We start from the raw sequence: 27995 nt of genomic DNA on the forward strand, positions 1-27995 counted from the left end.
GCTTAAAATTTGGAAAAGATATCACAACAAAAAAACTTCTTCAGCTATTTCAACGGGGAATTATTGATGATAATACTAAATAAAACGAACCTTTAATTACAAAGATAAATGTTGCTTAAATGTTGTTGCTAAATTTATTCGTATAATTTATTATATCATGTGTATGAATCCGATTTTATTCTTATCGTTGTCATTAAACTATCTAATATTATATAATTTCTTACCTTGCCCATCTTAATTATTCGTATTACGTTCTTTATGGCATCCAATTGATAGTAAATACTTAAAACTATATTGTTATATTGTTAAATATAGAATTTATTATAAAATTTAATCTCATTAATTTATCCGGACCGCGGAAAGAGAAATATCAATATCAGTGCCTTTGTACATGTCTTACTAGTTTGTATATCAATTTCTTCGGGTAATTAAACGGTTGTCTGGAAGAGATCGCTTTTAGCGATAAGACGGCCTATTGGACAAACGTATTTGCTTGTTGACTGTTGTTATGTGTTTTGGTGTCCAATAAAGTATGTTCTCTCTCTCTTTCTCTCTCTCTCTCTCTCTCGCTCTATATCTACTTTTTATTATAATTAAGGTTCGCTAACCTCACAAGGTTGGACTAGTGTTGGCATGAGAGCATGAGCGCATTGAGCCGGATGCAGAGCTCTTCCATCAGCTCGCACGCACGTAGCTTCCCGCCGTTGAACCCCACCACCGCAGCTCGCTTCAGAGTCTTTGTCGTCATCTGAGTCATCATCATCATCATCATCGTCGTCCTCGTCGTAGTTTGCGTCATTATCCAAATCATCATCATCGTCATTGTTGACTGCGAAAATGAAACTTACGGTTAAAATTTCACAAGCCAGTATTAGCTTTGGAAAGTAAATCGTGTTTGACGAAGTATATTTTTTAAAATATTATCTTAAGAGGATTGATATTGTGAAACTCGAAGCCAATTGAAACTGTAATATAACTAGTTATTAATGGTAGTGGGGCAAGTGGAAGACCAAACCAGTACGTACCACACTATACGGCTTAAAGGCTACAAATGTTAGAATTGCAATTGCAATTGAGACTTCCATCACAAATCTCAATTTAGGCATTTAGGTTGTGATATTTATGAGCGCTGTTAATCAATTTACACTAAATAGGCCTTGAATTTTACCACTCACATAAGCTTTAAAAAAAAAGACAGTAAAATTTGAATAGTTTTTTTTTAGTTTCTTTCTAAGAATTAAGATGAGAAGAAAAAGATTCAATTGCATTTTGTATAAAGTTGTCGTATAGTTTAAGGCGATAATATATCTAACTTTACTATTAATGGTAAATGTCTTGTCTAGTCATTTTACAAAGCATTTATATACCATTTGTGTGACATATCTGAGGTATTTCAAGTCGTCTTGAGTTGAGTACGACCTGTGCAGTCAACATATGGAAATTAATGGCATTTAGTAAAAAAAAAAGATTAAATAATGAGCTTTGATGTTCGGGTATTAAGTAAGAGCTTAAAAATGTTCAGTTTACCGGGAGGCAGAGGTGCCGTGGTCTCGATGGCAACACGGCATGGTCCCCAAGCGCCCGGTACCCAATGAGCACTCGCTTCCATAGCCGCTGGACGAACTTCCTCTACCACGTCGCACTCCACACCACCACCTAGCGAAGAAATGTTTAATATATCTATATATATATAAAAATGAATTGCTGTTCGTTAGTTTCGCTAAACTCGAGAACTCGAGAACGGCCGATTTGGCTAATTTTGGTCTTGAATTATTTGTGGAGGTCCAGAGAAGGTTTAAAAGGCAGATAAATCTTCTATTTATCTTTTATTTATCAATTGAGGCACTACGAAGTCTGCCGGGTCAGCTAGTGCTTAACATATTTACGCGCAAGAATCATACAAGTTATGCAGTGTCTAAAACAATGATTTTGGAACATGCACAATACCTATTGGAAGTCGTTTCAGGCGTCTAGTCCGTACAAGGGCTCCGTCTGATCTGGGCCTCCAAGGAAGCCATTCTCCAAGAGCGCAGTCAACTTTCATGAGACAAATTCGCGTGGTGCCAATTTGTGCGAGAGCAGCACCGCAGTACCTATAAAATAAAATAAAGATATTAAAAGAAATAAAGATTTATATCTTATCAATTACAAGATGTGATACTAGATTTATTATATATATACCCTTTTAAAGCTTACAAAAGTTTACAGGAAAATTAAACCGTTAAATGTTTAGTTGAAGAAAGCAGTTATTTTGTTTATCACTTACATAGTATAAAACAAAGTCGCTTTCTCTGTCCCTATATCTCTATGTATGCTTAAATCTTTAAAACTACGCAACGGATTTTGATGCGGTTTTTTTTATTAGATAGAGTGATTAAAGAGGAAAGTTTATATTTATAATAACATCCATTAAATAGTGGAGAAATCAATAATAAATTACAGTTTCCGAAACGAAGCGAGGGTGGGTCGCTAGTTATATTAAAAACGGCATATCGATGTGAGCGTCCTACATAAAAAGGTTTAAATTATGGCGTAAATAAAATAGAAGTTTACATCGTTGGCGTCACTATGTTCAACTTCCATTGCCGCTCACAAAACCAAAATTATGTGCTAAATGGAAAAGTTTCGGAGTGTTCTAAAAGCGAACGTTTTGTACTAAAGTTTGAATTTGTTTAGCATTCATGCCGTTTGCTAATTTGTGATGTGATTTGTCATTTTTACAGAATCTAATGATGTTGATGTTGGAAATAGTTTTTCTCTTTTAAAATCTTGTCTTATGTTAATTTAAGTCTAGTTTATTTGCACTGTGTATATTCGTCAAAGTTTTAAAACGTATTCCTACGGTTTCTACTGCAGCTTACCTATAAAGTATGCATTAAGTCAAGACGTGGGGCTATAATCTATCTATCTATTTCGTCCACTAAGCCTACATTGCTGTTTCTGTTTCAATTCCAATCGAATATCTTAGGTAGGTAGACAGTAAGTAGCAACTAACTTACATACACAGTTGGTAGACTCTGGGCATCAGAAAAAAACCAATCGTCCTTCTGTTTGAACGAACTAACTAGAACATATTATAATGTACTAGCGACCCGCGCTCTCTTCGCTTCGGAAACTGTAATGTATTATTGTTTTCTCCACTATTTAATGGATGCTATTATAAATATAAACATTCTCCTTCAGTCACTCTATCTATTAAAAAAACCGCATCAAAATCCGTTGCGTAGTTTTAAAGATTTAAGCATACATAGGGACAGACAGATATAGGGACAGAGAAAGCGACTTTGTTTTATTCTATATAGTGATTATATTTTTTTTAATTGGTATTGTGTGTAATTTGTAAACGTGTATTGGAAGGAAATATAGATTGACTTAACAGGCAAATGTTTATGAATGGAAAGATATGAAAGTTGCTACAAGTTCTTCGCCACGAGTGATATCAGATCAATATAACGATGTTTGACCCAGTTTGCGAACGAGTAGCGCTACCAGATACATATTAAAGATGGTCATGTTTGTACGTACAGATATGAGAGTCGTAGTAACGCATGAGGGGACTTAGTCGTTTTGTTTTAGTGGTGCACACATAATAATATTGTTACGCGCTGGGGTTCGGGATAAATAAAATTCTACCGAAATACAAATTGAGAACTGTATTCAACACTTAGAACACTTAAAACACTCAACAAACACTTTAAACCTCTCAATTCCCTTCTTCCGCTTCGCTTCAGGTGATCCGTTCGCTGTTTCGCTTCGAGTAGTTCCGATTACTAACTGACTGCGTGCCATCTCTGGAACGCTTTTATAGTCGAGACGAAATCCCTAGATTCGTCGAGAATATTCCACAAAATTTGAGTATTGTGTTTCCGCTAGCTGACAATAGATGGCGTTGTACTTGACGAGAGTTCTAGATGCTACTGGATCCTTCGATAGTCGTTCGACTATTCGGCGATAGATGGCGTTACTGTTACAGGCGTAACACTAAGAATATCCGTATTTAGTATATTAATGACGTATACTAGATACGTACGTATCCGTACCGAATTTAAATTGAGCCGAAAATGAGCGTTGAAGACTAATAGGAATATTGACAGCAAGACACCTAGTCTGTAAAATATGTCTATAAAAATCACCGTTTTTTTAAATTATCTGGCAAAATTTTATTGCTCTGGCTTTAATATCATCTTTTAAAAGTTGTGGCCAGTTATCGATTGAAATACGCACTTGCTCCACGGGTTAATGTACCTATACTATAACTTTGGACTACAATTTTAATATACCTGTCAATAGCCTAGTACAAAAACATAATAACAAGTCTTCGTGTCTATTTTGAATAATCATATCAGAGATTCCTATTCAATACTATTTATTACATCAACTATTTTTTAATATCAAAAAATATTTAAACGAATAATTGGCGCGAAATCGCTAAAAACGATGAGTAGAAAAATGAGAATGACAAGTTCCGAATTCAAATAAAATATTTTTTTTGTACCAGTATTTATGGACGGACTGTGTATAATAAACAGTTCACACGTATCCTGGGAAATACAAAGAAACTAGGTTTATGTATGTAGATGAATTTGATATCCACCCCTAAAATAATGGACTAGACTGTCACAAAGCAAATGTATTTTCCGGGTTGAAGAGCGGCATAGCGTTGTACTCTTTTATGTTGTCTTTAAAATATATTTTGCGTACATTCTTGTCTACTGCTTATGTTTATTTGTTACTAGGGACTTGCCCTCGCTTCGCTTCGGAAACATTAAATTTTATTGAAGTGAAACTTCTTTATCGGCGTTGGAAAAAAATTTACCGTCACATTTTTTGGTTACGCGTCACATTTTTCCGTTACGCGCCATCTGTTTTGTATTCATGTCTATGATAATAAAATCCTTTTGTTTAAACTTTATCTAATTTAACTTTTTTGTATTCATGTCTATGATAATAAAATCCTTTTGTTTAAACTTTATCTAATTTAACTTTATTTAACCAATTTCTAGAAAGTTGCATGTAGATCATTTTTCGAAAAATAAGGCCATAAAGAAGTTTCACTTCTTACGTGTGTACACTAGTACACGCACACATTTTATTACTGATAGCTGAGTCCCGCGATGTAGCCCGCGGTTATTGTCGTACCGCGGGAGACACGGCGAGATGAAGCTAGCCTAAAAAAAAGTAGCCTGAGTTACTCTTTATATCATCAGCTACCTATCAGTGAAAATCCCGTCAAAATCGGTCTAGCCGTTCCAGAGATTAGCTGGAACAAACAGATAGACAGACAGACAGACAAAAATTGTAAAAAAAATTATTTTGGTGTATGTACCGTATATATATTCATATAAATGTAGTAAAAAGTGGTTATTTCAATATTACAAACATACACTCCAATTTTATTTATATGTATAGATTGGAAAATAAATAGAAATTAAATTTATTTCGCTAGACCATCTCATCGCCCATCGGGTATTATGTGGATATTTGTGATTACAAAGGGATACAACGTGAATACTGCCACGGTAGCCTTAAGGTATTGACTTAAAGTCTCGATTGCATTGGAATTACTGCTACGAGCTTCTTCTTCTTTGTTTTCATTTACTTTTGTCCCGTGCCGGTTCAATAGATCGTTCTAGAGTTGCTCTTCTTGTCTTTACAATACTTTTATAATATCATGTTAGATTTCGACTTTTACGACGCTTCCCCTGCACCTGTTCTACGATCTACTGTTTCTCCAAGTCATGCCATTAAAGAGGCGACGCGATTTCGTGGCGGAAATGGTGTGGCGGACAATACCAGTGAGGGTTTTCTCTCACTTAACCCAGATTGATGTTCACGATTGATTTCCACGGTGAAGGAATAACATCGTGTAATAAAAATGAAACCCGCAAAATTATAATTTGCGTAATTACTGGTGGTAGGACCTCTTGTGAGTCCGCGCGGGTGGGTACCACCACCCTGCCTACTTCTGCCGTGAAGCAGTAATGCGTTTCGGTTTGAAGGGTGGGGCAGCCGTCGTTACTATACTTGAGAACTTAGAACTTGTATCTCAAGGTGGGTGGCGCATTTACGTTGTGGTTGTCTATGGGCTCCAGTAACCACTTAACATCAGGTGGGCTGTGAGCTCGTCCATCCATCGAAGCAATAAAAAAAAATAAAAAAAAAAGATAGATTGTGAGTTCGTCCACCCATCTATGCAATAAAATAAAAAAAACTTAAGTAAACTCCTTTATTAAAACAGATTTATAAAATGTTTCTTTTTTGTCTCTTGTACGTACTGCTAGCTTGATGGTGAGTATTTAGTGTCGCTTACATAAGTCAGTAATCTCCGGGGCAGAGCTAAGCCGTTTCCTACCGCTGACTACTCTCCGTAAGATATCCAAAGTCAGATGGTACGTGGCAGAAAAGATCTCTGTAGTGCTAGGTAGTATAAATGAACATTGTTCCCGTAGCGGGCGGTGCGATGAAAGTTCTGTTCTTATTTTATTAAAATTTACATAGAATAGCAAATTCTTTTAGTAGTGTGTTAACAACCACCTGATGGTGAGTGATTAGCGTCGTTCATAGAAGTCAGTAATCTCAGGGGTAGAGCTAAGCCGTTTCTTACCGCTGACTACTCTCCGTAAGATATCCAAAGTCAGATGGTACGTGGCAGAAAAGATCTCTGTAGTGCTAGGTAGTATAAATGAACATTGTTCCCGTAGCGGGCGGTGCGATGAAAGTTCTGTTCTTATTTTATTAAAATTTACATAGAATAGCAAATTATTTTAGTAGTGTGTTAACAACCACCTGATGGTGAGTGATTAGCGTCGTTCATAGAAGTCAGTAATCTCAGGGGTAGAGCTAAGCCGTTTCCTACCGCTGACTACTCTCCGTAAGATATCCAAAGTCAGATGGTACGTGGCAGAAAAGATCTCTGTAGTGCTAGGTAGTATAAATGAACATTGTTCCCGTAGCGGGCGGTGCGATGAAAGTTCTGTTCTTATTTTATTAAAATTTACATAGAATAGCAAATTCTTTTAGTAGTGTGTTAACAACCACCTGACGGTGAGTGATTAGCGTCGTTCATAGAAGTCAGTAATCTCAGGGGTAGAGCTAAGCCGCTTCCTACCGCTGACTACTCTCCGTAAGATATCCAAAGTCGGATGATACGTGGCAGAAAAGATCTCTGTAGTGCTAGGTAGTATAAATGAACATTGTTCCCGTAGCGGGCGGTGCGATGAAAGTTCTGTTCTTATTTTATTAAAATTTACATAGAATAGCAAATTCTTTTAGTAGTGTGTTAACAACCACCTGATGGTGAGTGATTAGCGTCGTTCATAGAAGTCAGTAATCTCAGGGGTAGAGCTAAGCCGTTTCCTACCGCTGACTACTCTCCGTAAGATATCCAAAGTCAGATGGTACGTGGCAGAAAAGATCTCTGTAGTGCTAGGTAGTATAAATGAACATTGTTCCCGTAGCGGGCGGTGCGATGAAAGTTCTGTTCTTATTTTATTAAAATTTACATAGAATAGCAAATTCTTTTAGTAGTGTGTTAACAACCACCTGATGGTGAGTGATTAGCGTCGTTCATAGAAGTCAGTAATCTCAGGGGTAGAGCTAAGCCGTTTCCTATCGCTGACTACTCTCCGTAAGATATCCAAAGTCAGATGGTACGTGGCAGAAAAGATCTCTGTAGTGCTAGGTAGTATAAATGAACATTGTTCCCGTAGCGGGCGGTGCGATGAAAGTTCTGTTCTTATTTTATTAAAATTTACATAGAATAGCAAATTCTTTTAGTAGTGTGTTAACAACCACCTGATGGTGAGTGATTAGCGTCGTTCATAGAAGTCAGTAATCTCAGGGGTAGAGCTAAGCCGATTCCTACCGCTGACTACTCTCCGTAAGATATCCAAAGTCGGATGATACGTGGCAGAAAAGATCTCTGTAGTGCTAGGTAGTATAAATGAACATTGTTCCCGTAGCGGGCGGTGCGATGAAAGTTCTGTTCTTATTTTATTAAAATTTACATAGAATAGCAGTTTATTTTAGTAGTGTGTTAACAACCACCTGATGGTGAGTGATAAGCGTCGCTCATAGAAGTCAGTAATATCAGGGGTAGAGCTAAGCCGCTTCCTACCGCTGACTACGCTCCATAAGCTATGCAAAGTCGGATGGTACGTGGCAGAAAAGATCTCTGTAGTGCTAGGTAGTATAAATGAACATTGTTCCCGTAGCGGGCGGTGTGATGCGAGTTTTGTATGTATTATTATTTAAATCTACATAAAATACCAAGTTAATTTAGTAGTGTCTTAAAAATGTTGTTGCTTACATGTTTTCGACAAACTTGCCATCCTTGTAACGGCACTGCACTTGGCGACGTTGTATACCCAATGAAGGCGTGTGAACTAAAGAGTTGGCTTCCGGTCTTAGATATCTGGTGAGCATTAAAATATTTATTATTAAGTTTTAAATTAAATTTATTATTAAGTTTTAAAATAAATCATCTAGATTAATAGTGAAAATTAGCAAACGTTGAGACAGGACTCTGAAACTGCAATACTTTAAGACATTTTTTTTTTGTATGGAAACTATCGACATCTTGTAGCGGATGCCCCTAAACTTATATGTTGTTAAAGTTAAGGCATTTAATTATTGTACAACTAAACACATAAAATAAAAATTTTATATATCATTCAAGTACATATCTATTAGTTATAGAGAAATTGATTAAATTTTACCAATTCGTGGTGACTGAAAATTTACAAAATCCTTCATTAGAAATAAAATATAGGATAGTTAATATATTACTACCATCTACAGGAGCAATGAGAAACTAATCGAAGTGAAGCCATCTAGTGGCCGACGCCCGTAAACATTTTTGTTGAACGCTTGAGTTGCTTATCTATAACTAATTTAAGTGTATTATCTATGCATTGAGATTATATCTCTTAGATATTTGTAGCATAATGATCATATGAACTCTTAATTGGAATACTTTTTATTATGTAGCTCATTGGCACGATTTTAAAGTAATAGAGAAATACATAAAATACGAATTACCAGACATAATAAATAAAACTTATTTAAGGTTAATAAATGCTATACAAAAAAATAACTAAGCGAATGAATATAAATAAGAAACATACAATAAATAAGTCCTCACAGCGTCAGTGGAGCGAAAGTTTCATTTGCGGTCCGAACTATTCAGACCGTACCGAGGGAAGTGAAAAGTTTTACCTTTCAACGGTCCTCGTGGCGTGCTCCCCCTGCCCCATGAGTTTGCATTCAGCCCAGGGGCCCACGTACGCGGAGTATTCACCATCATTCACAACGGACTCTGTAACAATGGATTACCATTACAATGTGCGCTTTTATGATTGCGCTTGTGGTAGATTTCATTCAAAAGTCGTATTTGATTTGGTATAATATTGGAGTTGTTTGTATTAAAGTCAATGAATAGTCCGAGGAAATTTCAAACAATCGTTTAATATTAATAAAATTTTTGAAGTAAAGGTAGCTTTGTATGTTCCAAAAATTGAATTTCGTTACATAGAAGACTTTATCATATGTATTATTAGATATTATACAGATTGTTTGTTGTATTTCAAGTGACTCATTGCATTGTTTTTAAAAGTTAACAAAATGATTGCCAGGGTATTATTACTTTCAAGGATTCCTGTCCAAGAAGCCATTATACCTTAATCATCTTATATTATTAAAAACATTTATTATATGTACATATTCGGTAATTATGTGTTTTGCTCATACCTATTTGGATTAACTGTGAATTTTTATTTTCCTATTGGCACACTTTTAATCATTCACATATTTATTTTACTTTGTCGTAATTATACAAAACTGGTGTGTAAAGAAGCTGAGTGATAAGTCGTATTTGGCATCCCGCGATGGGAAAAAGCCTAAGAGTAATCTTGTGGCTTGTGGTCAGTGTATAAAATGATATTCAATCTACATACTCAGTATTTATTAATAAACAAATTTGTGTATATTGGCAGAAGAGTTCTTCACACACATAATTTTTAGTAGCTACTGAAGTTTATAGGGATGTCGTCAATAACCTTGACATATGAGATATATTTTTTTCTAAGGTTCCATCCTTTAAACCCGAACGCAATATTGTTTCGCGGCAAAAATGGGCAATACGGTGATACAATTAGGTGCTCACATTATGCTCCACCAATAACACAATAATGAAGCGTTGGGCGTCCCCCTGCCCGTTGGAGCGATGACTTGCGGCGATATGCTGGGAGATTGGACGCGGAAGGCCGAGGATCGTTCATTGTGGCGGACTATGGGAGAGGCCTACATCCAGCAGTGGAGAGATACAGGCTGATGATGATGATTAAGCTTCTAGTTACTAAATATACGGATACAAAGTTATTAACAAAAGTGCAACTGACCAAATCGATTGAGATGTTTTGACTGAACAATTTCTTATATTATTACATAGAAATCGAACTCAATATTTTCAATACGAACGTTAGAACTTTCATCCGCTATTCGATTTCGTGTTGGGAAATTGCATCCATCGACGCTAAGTTAATTTTCTTTAGAGCCGGGAAACTTTTACATCACACCCAATCTGCGCTTTAGAACGTAAATTGAATAAGCGGAACAAGTTGAAAGCTGCCAGAATGAAAGTTTCAGTGAGAACATATTTTTATCGCGTGGCTATTTCATCGAGGGCGTGCCTTAACCTAATAACTGTTGTTTTACATTTGGAAAATAATAACGTAAAGTGTACATAAAAATTATAAAAAAAACTTTTTATGTTTTTAAAACAATAAACGATAATAAGTGTTGAGTTTATATCATAGTTATAAAAACGATACATCCTTTATAATTTCCGATATGTTAATGTCTTTTTTTGGAAGCATGTAAACTAATGTAAGCCACTAGATTATGTAATGACGGAACGTTATTTGATTGATTGACAGCGGTTTTTGATAGTTAAATATCGATATCGAATCGATCGGCTTTTTTTATATATTTTTTATTGGTCTTTTTATTGCTTAGATGGGTGGATGAGCTCACAGCCCATCTGGTATTAAGTGGTTACTGGAGCCCATAGACATCCACAACGTAAATGCGCCACCCACCTTGAGATATAAGTTCTAAGGTCTCAAGTATAGTTGCAACGGCTGCCCCACCCTTCAAACCGAAACGCATTACTGCTTCACGGCAGAAATAGGCGGGGCGGTGGTACCTACCCGTGCAGACTCACAAGATTCCTACCACCTTGGAACTTATATCTCAAGGTGGGTGGCGCATTTACGTTGTAGATGTCTATGGGCCTCAGTGACCACTTAACACCAAGTGGGCTGTGAGCTCGTTTACCCATCTCAGCAGTAAATAAATAAAAAGTTAAGGGATTTTTTTTTCAGACAGCCCACATTTTATGTGAACTGTTTGTTCTGAACAAAATAATTAAAATTAATACTAATAAGTAAACCAAAGACTTTATGCAAGTGTATTGTTCAATATTTAATCATTATAAAATATCAAACCATACACTCACTCAGACAAACAAAAATAATATGAAGTTTATGTTTTTAAAACTACCTTTGTTTAATCGATTTATTGTATGGTTGCAAAGAAAGCAGCTAGGAATTCTTGCTTAACAAGGTTAGGCTGTACCGCCCGGCAGAATACACTCTAATTAATTAGAAGCTCCGCAGGCTATATCGAGTTATCTTTAAAGAGCCCTCAATTTGTTTACCGCTCGAACGATGGAGGTATCTAATTGTAAAAGAAATTTGTCTCCGTGAAAAACAATTATTTATTGTATTGGGAAATTGCGAAAACGGCAGTGATAAATGACGGTAATTAGAACGTTTTACTAGTAAATAAAAGTTAATTTCGTTGGGCAGGATTAAATCACGGTCGATCTGATGTTAAGTGATTAACTGTGGTGACAGACAACACACAGGCTGCCGCTGTCTTTGAGAACTACCGTCGTAATCATTAACTAATATAGTATGTATATTATTATATATTATGTGATATGTAATATTATAAATGTCAAATACTATATACGTAACTACCTATTACACATAAATAGCACATATATAATATACATATATTATATATGTGTTTCCCGAGCGCTATGACATGTCCTTCTTCAAATGAGGCTTGTGGAGAGTATTAAGCGGTAGGCAGCGGCTTGCTCTGCCCCTGGCATTGCTGAAGTCCATGGGCGACGGTAACCACTCACCATCAGGTGGGCCGTATGCTCGTCTGCCTACAAGGGCAATAAAAAAATCATTTCATTTCATAAAATAAAAAAAACCTACGTATATCCGCACCATTAACAGTCTAAAGCCCATCGAAAACGGTAGACGGTACAGGGTTCGACTTTGAAAAGACGCAAGCAGTCTTGAACGATTTAAATATGTATACAAACTAGCGGACCCGACATACGTTGTCCTGTGAATGCATACACAAAAATTCATTCAAATCGGTCCAGCCGTTTAGGAGTTTAGTGACGTACAGTCGTACGTGTGAGTTGAAGTATAAAAATGAATATATTAATTAATTAATACGTGAAGCAAAAACTTTGTATCTCTTTTTACGAAAATTGCGCGGACGGAGGAGTATGAAATTTTCCACACTTATAGAGAATATAGAGAAGAAGTGCACAATACTAATATTTTTTTTAAATATTGCATCAAAGATACATTAAATCAATAAAGAAAACATTACACACACTACATACCATGTATTTGACGCACACACGTATGCATACTATTTATTGTCAAACTTTTGTTCTTGACGTCGGTTGTCAAATTGAGAATAGATTAAATATTGTTTGTCTTTGTTAATTTTTTTATAGTGTAGTCTTGGCGAAATTTGTGATTATAGAAGTATAACATACAATCATAATAGTGTACAAACTTACAATTCCAATTAATTATAGTCGAATTTCGACTACTGCGGGACCACTAGTATTAATTAATAAACCAGTAGAAACAGTTTCTGAAGAAATTTGAAAATTTGAAGCAAAAAATTAAAAATAAAGAAGATGTAATTAAGGAAATTTAAACAAACCCAACGACTGTTTGAATTATGTTCTTTCTGTTTGTTTGTTCGCATAATATAAAAAAAGTAATTTTGTACTGCATGATATTAGAAGCTACCATTGCAAACGGTACTATTAATACGAAGGTAGCTTTGCTTGTCACATCTTTACGCTCAAACCACTGAACGGATTTTGACGAAATAATTTTTTATTCCTACCTATGCTGATATTCTTGAGAGGCTATTTCAGCTTCGTCCTAGCATGTGGGTGAGCTCACGGGGCTCAAACCGGAGTAATGTTAACACTAGCCCTAGCAAGAGCAGTGCTTCGCAGAATCTACCACCGGACCGGAAACGCGACCCACTGAGAAGATCCGGTGAGAAACTCAGTGGGCTGTGTCTGTGAGTTAATTCGCTCGTCGAGCCTTTCGTCGCAAGCGACGGGTTGGACGAGGATGGTGACCGTTGCTTGTGGTACCTAAAAGCACTGTTAATGGATCGGAAGGATCCGTAATAACGTGACGAAATTAGGAAGACTCTCGAAATATTTATATTTTACCCCACTCCTGAGGACGGCCCATGTTATATAAAGTGTTTTCCACGCGGATGAAGAAGAAGCAGCCGGAAAGTTAGACGTAATATAATTGGAATTGTTTGAGATGATTCCATCATCTCATTTTTACCATCGCACGGCCCGCCACCGGCTTAGAGTTCATCCATACTACCTGGAGCCACTGCGTACATCCATAATGCGTTTCCAGAGATCTTTTTTGCCTCGTGCGTGCGCTATGACATGTTCTTCTTCAAACGAGGCTTGTGGACAGTATTTCACGGTAGGCAGCGGCTTGGCTCTGCCCCTGGCATTGCTGAAGTCCATGGGTAACAGTAACCACTCACCATCAGGTGGGCCGTATGATCGTCTGCCTACAAGGGCAATAGAAATTATTACCGACCTATCCATGAAAGTCGGAACCTATGAATAAATAATAAGTCTATTCGCAGGTCGGAACGCATAATAGGTGTGTGACAGAATTGGTCTGTTCAGTTATAACATTATGGCTTCCAATATTCTCAACAGCTCTAATTATCGTATATAGGTTGGCGTCGCGTTTTAATCAACGAAGCTTTAGTGAAGCTTTTTTTGAGGAAATAATTATAATCGGCTTATAAATTTGAAATAAATTGGTTCTTTATATTTTCGATGGCACTTGAGATTTTTTTCTTTAGTGAGGTAATAACGATTTCATTTGGTTGTATTGATATTCGCATTGAATTGTTATCCACGAGACTCGGTAGCTGCGTGTGAGATCAGGAATAACGCATTCATAGGTTTGTAACATAACAGTTTCGTATATATTATTATTTCATTATTATTTTTTTAATTGTATTTTTGACTTGTTTTTTCTTTTATTGTAAATATTTTTATTTATTTAAAAAAAAGAAAATATTTGAGAAAAAACAAAAAAAAAAAAGCGTCTGAGTTTGTTTCGCTGGTTCTTCTCAGGACTGTGGCTTTTTTTGGAACCGGTGGTAGAGTTAAGATTGTTATTTTTATTTTGACATTCAACAAGTGTGTCATACTGACATCTAAGTTGAAATAAATGATTTTGAGTTTGAATTTGAATATAAACCGAATAACACATTTTCCACATTAAGTATTTCCACGACAAGAACGAACATTGCCCTTTACGTACATTCCAAATAACTTTTCATAAAGTATCCATATAAAAAGCCACAGATAATGTAACGAGGACGATCAAAGCGATTCCGGAGACCCGTTTTTTGTTGGTATCCCCATTCTTTAGGCTTCAAAGAAGGCGTATATTTACGAGGGCTTGTTATCTATGTATACTGATGCGAAGCTTGTTAACTTTAACATTTTCCCGGAGATCGACGGGACGATAGTCAATGTGATGTCTAAATTGTATAGGATTACTCGTTGATGATTTACTTAAGCGATAGCTATTTAAAAAAGATATATGTATTTGTTTGTTCAAAATGAATAAAAATTTAGAAATGTTTTTTTTTGTCATGGTAATCAAAAAAATGATCAAAATTAAGAGGAAATGGGAGGAAATAAAACTAGGATTGGGGTCTTATAAACTGCAATGAAGTAAATCAAAAAGGTTTCAAAGGCTCGGCCGTTTTATCAGCTTCATGGGAGAACAAAATATTGGTGACCCTATTTTGTGAACTCAAAGAAATAGGGATGCTACTCAGCATGCTACTCAGTTTCATAGAAATAGCAACGTCTTCTGTTTCTCGATAATTAATTTCCAAATGATCTTTTATTTTCGATGTCGGCTTTACAGCCTAGTACAGTAGTGTTTGTCATAAGTTGGTGATATTTTTATATGTCTTGGAATGTTTTTTATTTGGCATGCAGGCACTTGCGGTGCTCAAAGATTTACTTTTTAAGGAATCAACACACATGATATCCAAGATACAGCCAAAAGAAAAGTAACCTTAATGTGTAAACTGGAATGCAACACCGCTACGTGTTCTGAAATATAATATCAGCGCGCCCAATTTAACAATACGTCTAACCAGCTACGCAAGGAGCTTAGTTTTACTCAACGGTATTTATTCATAGTTTAGCTGTTCATGGACATACGTAATTAAAACACTAGCTTACAAAAAGTATCCTTCTACTTTGAAACGCGGCTGTGTAGACGTAGAAGACTACTTATTCACCTTCTTCGGTCATGGACTTATCAAAATAAAAATTGTCTAAACAATAGTCAAATAATGTAGATTCACGAAAATAGCCCATGTAATGTTTTTTTTTTAAATCATTCAAAGAGGAAAGTATTCAGAGCTTGCAGTGTCTTTTTTTAATTAGCTATGGATGGATGTTGGGATTTTGCTTCTGCATATTCTATGCTATATTCATATACTGGAAAATTATCTCGTCCATTCATCAAAGCAGTTTTTTTTTTCTTTTTCTTGAAACGAATATTAACGGGCTCTTCGCAAAATTTCCCACGTAGAATCCATAATTACTTTAGCTTAATCATTTGATCAACGGCGGCGCCATTAAATTTGTCGAAGCCAAAGGAGGGCGGGCCGCGGTTTTCCTCGTTAATTCACGACGCTCGACTTTGACCGCCTTCGATAATTTATTTATTCATTCGGACGTTTCACAACTTATTTTCTTAATTAAAACTTTTTCTTTTTTTTAAATAATACATCTTATCGTGGCTTCGTCGCGAAGTCTGATCTGATTGGACAGATTGAAATTCGCGTTTTGAAAGGCATCTTGATGAGTTTAATGAAAGATGACAGATTAATTGTTTTTTTGCTGTTTTCGCCCCAACACTAAGTCTGTATAAGGCTACAATCGGGGGATTGAATTGTTATTTTGTATACTATTCTTCGCGATGTCGCTAGATGGGCTTGGCACTGCGTTGTCAACATCACAACGCTAAAACAGTTTTTTATCTTGATTTTTGAGGTTATATCATATTTTGCATTAATATAATTAATTATAAATCTAGTATAAACGTTTGAAGTGAGAAGAAACATTATATACTTATTGCTTTAGTGTAGTCGTCCCCCGTTGACTGACTGATGCAATTACCTAATTTCTCAATTAAAATATTTCAAAAAAGTACCAATTATTCTCGCGAAATACTTACTGTGTACACACACACGTTCACGAATTGCTTCTGCGAAGGGGCTTTGAGGTGTCGGGCAGCACTACACTACAATTGATTTGTCGATTTCATATCCAATTGTAATCACGTTGTACTTAATTAATGTCTATGGACTTCAGTAATCATTTGTATCTATCCAATTTAAAAATAACGATTAAAAAATGCGAAATGCTCCGTAATCCGATCCATTTAAATATAAAACAGTTGATTCACAAAAAAGTAGTTCAAGATTATGTAGATTAGTATTCAATTCAGATTAGTGTTTTAAATAAATTAGTGTCAGAAACACAATAAATATACTTCATTTAACTAAGAACACTAATGATTCGTATAAATTCATTCGGTCGCTAACTCAGGAACATGATTTACATGAGAGTACTTCATTCAGTCCGTACATAAATGAGTGGGACGCTTCATTAGAACGCGATCGTTTTGTTAATGTATTCACGATTGACTGATTTTCATTGGAGTCCTCGAGGATTCCTAGCTGAATTGCGATTTAATCTTATTCATCATTTATAAGTCAAGAATCGATGAATCATTAAACCGGGCGCTATTACATGTCCTTCTTCAAACGAGGCTTGTGGAGAGTACTTAATGGTAGGCAGTGGCTTGACTCTGCTCCTGACATTGCTGAAGTCCATGGGCGATTGTGACCTATTATCGCCAGGTGGCCCTTATGCTTATCTGCCTACAGGGGCAATAAAAAAAATTAAAATTGTTCGTCAATCAAATAACTGAAGAGAGCTGGCTTCAAATATTGTAGTGATAATTAAAATATATTGTAATAAAATGTGAAATGCGGAAATGAGTTGTGGGTCTGCAAGACTATTACCGTTGGTTTTTTATTTCCCCACTCTTCAGAAAGAAATGTTTCTTATATTCCCCACTCTTCAGAAGGAAATGTTTCTTTCTGAAGAGTGGGGAAATATATTTAAACTAATGCACTATTGTGATTTCTACGGGCTTTAGAGGCATTAAGAGTAGGTTTTTTTTTCAACAGCTCATTTATTAAAAATAAACGATCTACATTAAAATTTGATTCAAACGGCTTATTTAATACTGAAAATTATCAACGCTTCCAAATCAAAAACATAACGAAATAAGCTAAATGATTTTATGAAAAACTAGTAATGTTTTTTTTTTATTGCTTAGATGGGTGGACGAGCTCACAGCCCACCTGGTGTTGAGTGATTACTGGAGCCCATAGACATCTACAACGTAAATGCGCCACCCACCTTGAGATATAAGTTGTAAGGTCTCAGTATAGTTACAACGGCTGCCCCACCCTTCAAACTGATGTCATGATGGCATGTAGTCCATGTTAAATCAGCAATGTGAAATCGTTAAATATTGCACGCAATGAAGCACAAAAAAAAATTCTGAAGACGCAGGTCAGTGGCCGCCTTTGAAACGGAACGGCGTGTTTACATTAGATTACGGGTACACGAAAATATTTATAGAACAAATCTAGAATATTTTGAGCCACGTAACTAAATTTAAAATGTTGTCATTATTTCAAATAAAATTCTGGAAGCAGGTATGTTAAATTCATTGATTTGCATAGATACTATCAACATTATTTTAGCCAACTATGACGATGAACGCTATTAATTTCCATTAAAAATTTTATTCTATCGCTCAGCAGTTTGGAGGATGTTACTAAACTAAAAAATCACAGAGTAAATACAAAAGTACATCAAAAACAGAAACTATCTTAACTTCGAGCGGAAATATCTCCGTTACCTTCCGTAAACGCCCATAACTCAATCGTATGTCCAATTATAAAACAAACAAAAACAATCCAAGAGCCATTTTGGCCGTCAACGTGTTTTACAGTTTCGTCTATTTGGGATCCAATCTAAAGTTTACAGAGAGCTATATGACAGAGCAGAAGCGTTCACTACGAACTTTTCCAATTTGGTTTATTCCACTAACCTCGTACCCCGCAGGTCGCCGCCCTCTGCGAGCTCAACCAAAAGAGGATTTGTTATCAAAGCGCCAGCCCTCTGTAACTCCTGAATTTATCTTTGGCTTGTTCGTATAAAACACACGGTAACGTGAACGCGTCATTAAACCCTAACTGTAGTAGAAAAAGTGGGACATTCTGAATAAATTGGACCAAAATAAATAGTTTTTATTGCGGGTGAAAAAGAACGTTGTTTTTTTGTTTTTAAAAATTTATTGCATTAAACTCCTGAATTGAAACTTTATTTTTATTTTTTATTGCTTAGATGTGTGAACTAGCTCACAGCCCACCTGGTGTTAAGTGGTTACTGAAGCCCATAGACATCTACAACGTAAATGCGCCACACACCTTGAGATATAGTTCTAAGGTCTCAGTATAGTCACAACGGCTGCCCCACCCTTCAAACCGAAACGCATTACTGCTTCACGGCAGAAATAGGCGGGGCGGTGGCACCTACCCGTGCGGACTCACAAGAGGTCCTGCCACCAGTACTTTGTTAATGAACTTGTAGAATTATTAGAAGGTACCGTAACTCTAGAAGCAGGTATTTTCTAAATGCATTGTTTTGACGTTTGTTTAAGCTATGCATACATTGTTGTCTCTTTTAATGTACTACTAATTAATTTATTTTTTTAAATATTAATACGTGAAGCAAAAACTTTGTATCCCTTTTTCGAAAATTGCGCGGACGGAGGAGTATGAAATTTTCCACACTTTTAGAGAATATAGAGAAGAAGTGCACAATGCTAATATTTTTTTAAACAATGCATTAAATATACATTAAATAAATAAAGAAAACATTACACACACTACATACTATGTATTTGACGCACACACGCATGCATACTATTTATTGTCAAACTTTTGTTCTTGACGTCTGTTGTCAAATTGAGAATAGATTAAATATTGTTTGTCTTTGTTAATATTTTTATAGTGGCGAAATTTGTAATTATAGAGGTATAAAATACACTCATAATAGTGTACAAACTTACAATTCCAATTAATTATAGTCGAATTTCGACTACTGCGGGACCTCTAGTCTACAATTATTAGCTGAGCTGTGTTTTACTCCGATGAAGGCGCGTGTGGTTGACTAGAGCGTTACACAAATTGACGCTGCTTCAAAATTCAAAAAAAAAACTAAGCGTATAATCTACATAAAATTTATAATTTAGAAATTCCTAAAGAATGTTTTATGGCGAAGAGCGAGAAGCATCTGGCGTAAAATTGTTGGAGAGTATGAAAAAGCATTCTGTTATATCATACTCTTGAACGAGGAATTCTTTATTAAAAACGGAATATTTACGGTCATATTAAACTACAAAGGATTTATTTACGAACAAAAAAACGTATACGTACTTTTGTTTTGAAGATTAATGGCAAATAATTACTGTAAGAAAATGGATACAGAAATGCCTTTTTAAAATACACATTCTTAGAATTCATTTTAAAAGTAACCATTGCCTATGTACAAAAACAGTATTTAAACATTACGTTAATCACATAATATTAAAGTATCAATTTGTTTTGCACAGGTATTTCGTATCTTAAAATCCACCAAACCGCATCCTATTAACCTATCGTATATTCTTCTAAGTAATATTATTGACTAGTAAACTTAACCGATCAGAAAGTTCTCTGTTGCTTGAAATCTTGAATCTTGAGACTAATTAAAATTAATTAAAATAAAACTATTATTATAGTTTAATCTCAAATTTTTATTATTATTAGATTTGCCAGATCGAACCTGGGTGTTTTTTGTCAACATTTGCCATGTCTGTTTGCTATGGGCTCCGGTTACCCTTATCAGACAAGCTGTCAATATATTCGTCAACCTAAATAGCAAAAATCTGAAATATCGATTGCCAATAACTTTCATGTTTCATCAGATACGCATGTTTCTTTGGTGTCTAAAGGACACGGTACCTTCAAGCGGCGGGATTCGTTACGTAAATCCCGCTCAACTATACTAGTACAGCAAAAAACCATTTTATTTATTTATTTATTTATTAAGTTGCACCAACAAAGTGATCATAAATACAAAACATTGACAAATTGACAAAAGTTCATGGCAGATGTCACCTCAATTATAGGTGTAATCGACAGTGCATTAACATCAAAAATAAAAAAAAATATACAGTTAAGATTTGATTACATTTCATTCATTGCTTGCTTAAGATTAATTTAATTGGGAGATGATCCGCGACAGATTTTTCCTGTAAGTAGTGAGACAATTAGAAGAAACATCTATTTCACTTAAAATAAGTTCAGCGCAATCGGACAACTCCGAAGGAACATTGACGGAGACCGCGCTACCGTGGACATTATTGTAGTCCCAAAGGATTCTGTTTAAGGGAGAGTAAGAACCTAAATTCGAACCATCACAAATAAACACGAATAAGTTACGCGTTTGAAAATTTTGTATTCTCTCAATGTTTGTTTTTTTGATCAGGAGCTCGGCTCTGTACAAATCCTGCGAGATGAAAGCCAAACAATGTGGGTGTAAGCTTCGAATGTTATTTAATACATATGTAAATACATACATTTGCGCAGCGAAATACAAAATTTAAGTTTAAAAAAATTATTAACAGGTTTTGTTGGTGCCAACTGTTTTTACCAATGTTAGGGATCAACGTTATAATTCCATGGTGATAGGACTTCTTGTGAGTCCGCACGGGTAGGTACTACCACCCTGCCTATTTCTGCCGTGAAGCAGTAATGCGTTTCGGTTTGAAGGGTGGGGCAGCCGTTGTAACTAACTATACTCGAGACCTTAGAACTTATAACTCAAGGTGGGTTGTTGTAGATGTCTATGGGCTCCAGTAACCACTTAACACCAGGTGGGCTGTGAGCTCGCCCACTCACCTAAGCAATAAAAAAAAAATACAATTTGTAAAGAAAATATACTAGCAAATGTTTTTTAATGGTTAATTATGATGGTAAAATAAGGCATAGAAACAAGATAGAAGCATATCAGGTACTAAGTGGTAACTTTAATAGAGCACCGGAGTAGTTTCGCAGCAGGCAGCGTTTTGTCTGTGCACCTGGTATTGCTGATGTCAATGGGCCGTATGTTCGCCGCTTTGCCTACAAGGGCAATAAAAAAGCAGAATTCATCAGGTCTACCTGGTAAGTCAGTGGTATTTTCTAACAAAAACTTTAAAGCTCTAGATTTAAATTCCTTATTTGGGTACTTTCTAAATGTTTTATATCTAGGGTTTGTTTAAATTGCTGGTATATTCATCTGGATTAGATTCGTCGAACGTCTTTGATGGGATCATCGACCAGCATATACAGTTACGAAACATCGCCAACCTTGAGCTACGCGAAGGCTTTTCCATCATTCGTCCACATGGCAGTAGCGTCTTTACATACGTATTTTATCTCATTTTATTCCAGTACTTACTTATCCTGTTTGTGTAATATAAATAATTGCCGGAAATCACCCACGCACCGTAACTCGTGTTCAATACAAAAATATATCTGATTAGAAGACAACGGCGATTCACGATAATTTCAAAAATAGCTTTAAGCATTTATATATAAATTACGTGTCACGTTGTTTGTCCGCGATGGACACCGAAACTACTGAACCAATTTTAATTTTTTTTGTTTTTAAATATGTGTTTTGTTCCAACCTAGGCCATAGGATGGTTTTTATTTCGATTAATGTTCGCAATATTTATTTATTTATTAACAATAAAATGATTTCTTATGTTGATTATTGTTATTAATTATAAGATTCATAACTTTAAAACAGATGGCGTCTTAAATCAGTTTTTATGTATTGTAATATAGCTATAAAAGTGATAGTGTCGTAGATATAAAAAATAGTCTTAATTACAACTTATATTTATGACGTCGTTTTTAATTATTTTTGTTCAAAAAGTAAAAATTACTATATAAGTACATAGCTATTGTTGAAATTATCGCGAATCGCTGTTGTCTTCTTATCAGAAATATTGTTAGGCAGCAGCGTTTTCTGTTTGATTAAATGGGTGGACGAGCTCACAGCCCACCTGGCGTTATGTGGTTACTGGAGTTCCTAGACATTTACAACGTAAATGCGCCACCCACCTTGAGATAGAAGTTTTAAGGTCGCAGTAAAGTTACAACGATTGTCCTACCCTTCAAGTCGAAACGCATTACTGCTTCACGGCAGTAATAGGTGGAGTAGTGGTGCGGACACACAAGAGGTCCTACCACCAGTCCAAGAGGTCCTACCACCAGTACAAGAGGTCCTACCACCAGTATATTGGGATACCAATCAGTGTTAACTGGTAGTATGCGTACTGTGTGTAAGTATCACCATGCTGCCTAATTTCTACCGCGAAGTAGTAAATCGATTTGTATTGAATTCTGGGACAGAGGTCATATAATAGCTTTCCACCTAATATCTCAACGTCTCGCGTTGTGAGATTTGAGACAGAAAAGATTTTTATTCCTCACAAATCTCCCTATATCATCGCTTTTAATAATTTGTGAAGGTAAATTATCACGCAAAATACATAGCCACATTAATATCCCAGAATGTGATTAATCTAAATCTAATAAATAGTTACAAGAATTTCGGAGCGTCAGTGTATTATTATTAATGGACAGAGTGGAGTGGAGTTGTTTATTTTCATTTCGTCTCGTAATCTGGGCACGTCCCAAGCCCTCCCCGCTCTTGTACAGAACATATGAGATTTCTTTCGCTTCAATGGCCATAGTACGTGAAAATGGAAAGTGCTACATCCCTACGGTTATGGATAACGTAAAATATTGACTATGTGTGAATGGCCATGAGGATTATTCGCAGTTATTGAATTGCTGTGAACCATACCGCTGTAACTATTTAAATGAAGGATAGTAGGTGCCAATGAAGACAAGTTAAATTAAAATTTTCGGCCGTTATATGTGTCTTTTGCTCAAAGTTTTTCGTGAAGAGAAATTGGTGTGAATGAAAGGCGAGGCTCAGCTGGAAACTTTTATATCTCGAACGCTTTTAGTGGCTTAGCGAGCTTATTTATTTCTCTAGATCTGTCATCCTACAGCAGCCATGCCGGTATTAAGTGGTCTTAGTATGGTGCCGCCACTGGTCGTAAGCTCTGAAGTCAAAGTTTAAATTATTTGGCAACAAAGATAGACCCTACGAACCAGAACGTATGATTTTTAGAATTTAGGGCATAGAATAAGATGTCAGTGATAAGTAAGTCAGGCTACAAATTCAGCGGGTTTTAATGAATTACAAGTTGAAATGTATCCTTCTGTGTATAAGCCGTTGCGTGGGCACTTGCTAATTACATAGTAGAACATTTTGGTAGCTGTTCCAGGATTAGAGACCTGTAATTCCATTGCAACTAGCAAAGCTGAAAAATCGAATTTTATATTCACTTGGTTCATTTCGTTATTTAAGCCACACTACCACATTTTTCTGGAAAAACCCTTTTTATTCTTTATTGTCATTTGATGCAATAAATATTACCATTAAATATTTCTTTCTGTATGTTACGTTAAAACGATCTTAGTATGTATTATATGTGGAAATCACTTTCGCGGCGCTATCCCTACCCTGCGGTATTAATATTTCCCTCACTTCCTTGATTTATGATTGTAATCCCCGTGACGACAGTCTGCCATGTACTTCCTGGTTCAAGGAAAATACACTTTTATTATGAATAGTCGTAGGTAGGCTTATTTTTATATATTCTTCTATATATTCTTTAATTTATACTTGATACTGTTAAAGCTAAGTAAATTGGAATGTCTTTGAATTTTCAGTCTTTCGCATCTCTAGACCCAACCCATTGAGTTTTTCGCCCGATCTTCTCAGTGGGTCGCGATTCCGATCCAGTTGTATATTCTGCGAAGCGCTGCTCTTGATAGGGATAGTGTTAGCAGATTTTCTCAAGTTAAGCCCGTGAACTTACCTACCCATCCGCACGTAATTGGAATAGTCCTTAAGGCCACCAGCGAATAGGTAGATAAAAAAGAACAAAAATCGGTGGACTTAGCACACAAAGCTGTTTCCCGAGCGCTATCACATGTCCTTCTTCAAAAGAGGCTTGTGGAGAGTATTAAGCGGTAGGCAGCGGCTTGGCTCTGCCCCTGGCATTGCTGAAGTCCATGGGCGACGGTAACCACTCACCACCAGGCGGGCCGTATGCTCGTCTGCCTACAAGGGCAATAAAAAAAAAAGTTAAGGGATTCGCCCAGAGGCCATTAAATTCTTACAAATGCTTAAATTGTAATCAAAGAGTAGGTTAATATCAACTTCCAATATTTGCATAGTAGATTTACTAAAACTGCTCGAAAATAATTCAACCTAATCTTGATCGTAAATTCGAATTGATCACGAATCTGTCTTGTTTGATTTATTTCGAACTGAACTCGTGAGTAATGATGATGAAAAAACTTTTATCCTTTTTTTTAACCCTAAAGAGATAAAAACAAATGAAATAAATAAAGAGGTCCCATCCAAAAAGCTATTTCAGTGTAACGACAGCTATCAAGATAACAGTTGTTCCACCGGATGTACAGACCCGTGCAAATAATGTCGGGTTCGTGTCTGTATTGATTCCTACTCTTGCATACCTACTCTGAAGCAATAATTTCTTATTATAAATGATTGCTGTCATCATGTTTTTAGTTTTAATATTACTAGATCAATTATTTTTTTTGATAACGCCATCTTGTATTTTTAAAGCGGTTAGTTGCCCTCAATTAAGAAAAAGAGTATTATTATTCGCCAATAGATGTCGGGAAGAGTTGATTATTGAAAACACGAATAAAACAACATTTCCTGAAAATAAATCGTAGCTTGATCGATTTATCGCCCCCGAAATCACCTGTATAGTAATTTTTATAAAAACCGTTGGAGCTGTTTCCGAGATTCAGATTATATATAAGAATTGCTCGTTTAAAGGTATAATAATAATAATAAGATTAATTTGAACAATATTCGTAATTAGGTCATCGTCTTTTTACCACTTCATCGCTCGACATCGGAAAGCGCCAAACGAAGCACTCACCCACATCGCAGTCTTCGATAAGCTATGCTACGTACTCAACACCAGGTAGATCGCATGCACGTTATAATAATTATTATACTCAAACTCAAATACGTCCAAGCTAACTTAATATTTAATACTCAAACTTAATTAAACAAATTATTTGAATATAGACGACTATCTGGAGAAACGCATTATGCAAGTCTCTATCAGCCCGGAGACGTCCACTGTTGGACAAAGGCCTCCCCTAAGCCTCGCCACAAATATGAGTCCTGCGCCGCTTGCATCCAGTGCTACCCACAGACACATGTTCACGATTGATTTCCACGGTGAAGGAATAACATCGTGTAATAAAAATCAAACCCGCAAAATTATAATTTGCGTAGTTACTGGTGGTAGGACCTCTTGTGAGTCCGCGCGGATAGGGTACCACCACCCTGCCCATTTCGGCCGTGAAGCAGTAATGCGTTTCGGTTTGAAGGGTGGGGCAGCCGTTGTAACTGTACTGAGACCCTTAGAACTTATATCTCAAGGTGGGTGGCGCATTTACGTTGTAGATGTCTATGGGCTCCAGTAACCACTTAACACCAGGTGGGTTGTGAGCTCGTCCACCCATCCAAGCAATAAAAAAATAAAAAAACACAGCCCACTGAGTTTCTCGCCGGATCTTCTCAGTGGGTCACGTGTCCGACCCGGTGGTAGGTTCTGCCAAACACGGCTCTTGCTAGAGTTCGTGTTAACAACACCGTCAGGTTTGAGCCCCGTGAGCTCACCTAGTAGTTATGGTTGTGCTGATATGGACCCTCTAGACGCAGCAATAAGAATGTAGATTGTTCAGACCGTACGAAAGGCGATGAGCTAATGTCTTCGAAATGGTTTTCTAATCTATACCTAAGCGGTGCGGTGTCAGCTGTGTGGATGTGGGCGTGTACGCATGTCGAATACCAAAGCTTTTCTTTTAAGTCCATGTGATGAAAATGGCGTACAAAGAAATAAGGGATCGAACCATAATAACAAGAACGCGTCTCGAAGAACTTTGAAGTGGAAAGAACCCGAAAATTGACTTTTAAAGTTATCATATATGTACGTATTCTACATTTTATAAGAGATCCTGTTTAAATTGACTTTCAAAAGAATAAAAAATAATTAATTTTTTATGTTCGTATTTTGTACTGCCAGAATTCGAATTAGTCGGTGATCTGTGACTCGAAGTTAAAACTCTTTTTACACAATCTTTGTTCCATTAATTATTTCTAATGAACGACAGCCGCGATCGAAACAGCTTAGCATAATATACCTATGTCACTTAATAGTAATCAGTCTGTACGCGTCGACCGCAAAACAAATGGTTCGATAGATACGCAACTACGATCGGTCCTGTGCTGTCAATCTTCAGCGGAAAACTTGTAGCGTGCAACATTCGATCGCACTCGGGCGTTATCGGGCGCGATCGGAATTCCCGAACGTGCAGGTGCCCCGTGACGTCATGCAACAATATTCGCGCGCGCCGATTTAAGTTCGATGTAAAAATATAATTTTAGATTTAATTTGTATCTTCTAGCGTTGTTTACTCTTTTTTTAAGCTATTCAAAGCTTTTATCGCGGGCCTTGGCGCGGCGACCGAATCATTAAATTCCGTAACGAAAAAAACCTTACACCCGTCACTCTGCCTACCATGTAGCTCGCGTTCAACACATTCACATGCACTTGTGTAGTGTTTGTGAATAAGCGCGTGGCGTGACGTCACACTGCATGAGCATCATGAAAAGTCTGCCCATCTCTCTCTCGCGCGGTCTAGCTTATGAGTGTGAAGGGGACAGTTAAGGTTTTGCTTTTATTAATGTTTAATATAGCGTGGTCTTGTTTTATTATTGTTTTAATATTAAATTATCATTGTCTAATTATAATTGCATAAGTTGATAAAAAATGCTATGCAATAGCTTTACCGCGGCAGTTCCCGAGTGCCACACGTTTTTTTAGGTTATATTTTAATATTGTTATGTATACAATAGATATTGTTGAAATGGTGTGTTTGATTTTTGTATATTCGGATTGAAAATATCCCGCGAATACGAACAATAAATAACAACCCACAAACTTGAATTTCATAAGGTCGTCAGTTTATCTTTCAGGAGGCTTACCCGTGCGAACTCTGATGCCCGGTCATCGGACTTTTTATTAGCGACTTTTCGAAACCAAAGTTCATCTATCCTACTTCACCTTATCAATCTTATGGACTGTCCTCGTCCTTTATGATTGTTTATAAGCGAGTTTCGATCTTTCAGGGAAACTTCAATTTCCTCTCTCTTCTTTACCTTTGTATACTTGAAATCTTCTGATTGCGTTTGACTATTAATACGTTAT

General features: G+C 36.3%; 1 protein-coding gene across 2 annotated transcripts in view; it reads right to left on the minus strand.

Annotated features, from left to right (window-relative positions):
- The window catches only part of LOC101741472 (thrombospondin type-1 domain-containing protein 7A), a 109153-nt gene that overhangs the window by 24391 nt on the left and 56767 nt on the right, over positions 1-27995 (minus strand). For both annotated transcript variants that reach the window (XM_062673278.1, XM_062673279.1), the window contains exons 3-7: positions 9217-9316; positions 8309-8413; positions 1948-2093; positions 1528-1656; positions 609-829 (exon numbers count right to left, since the gene is read on the minus strand). In XM_062673278.1, coding sequence (XP_062529262.1) covers positions 609-829; positions 1528-1656; positions 1948-2093; positions 8309-8413; positions 9217-9316 — 701 coding nt within the window. The remainder of the gene's footprint in view (positions 1-608; positions 830-1527; positions 1657-1947; positions 2094-8308; positions 8414-9216; positions 9317-27995) is intronic.

Source organism: Bombyx mori, chromosome 17 (assembly GCF_030269925.1).
Source record: "Bombyx mori chromosome 17, ASM3026992v2".
NCBI lineage: Eukaryota > Metazoa > Arthropoda > Insecta > Lepidoptera > Bombycidae > Bombyx > Bombyx mori.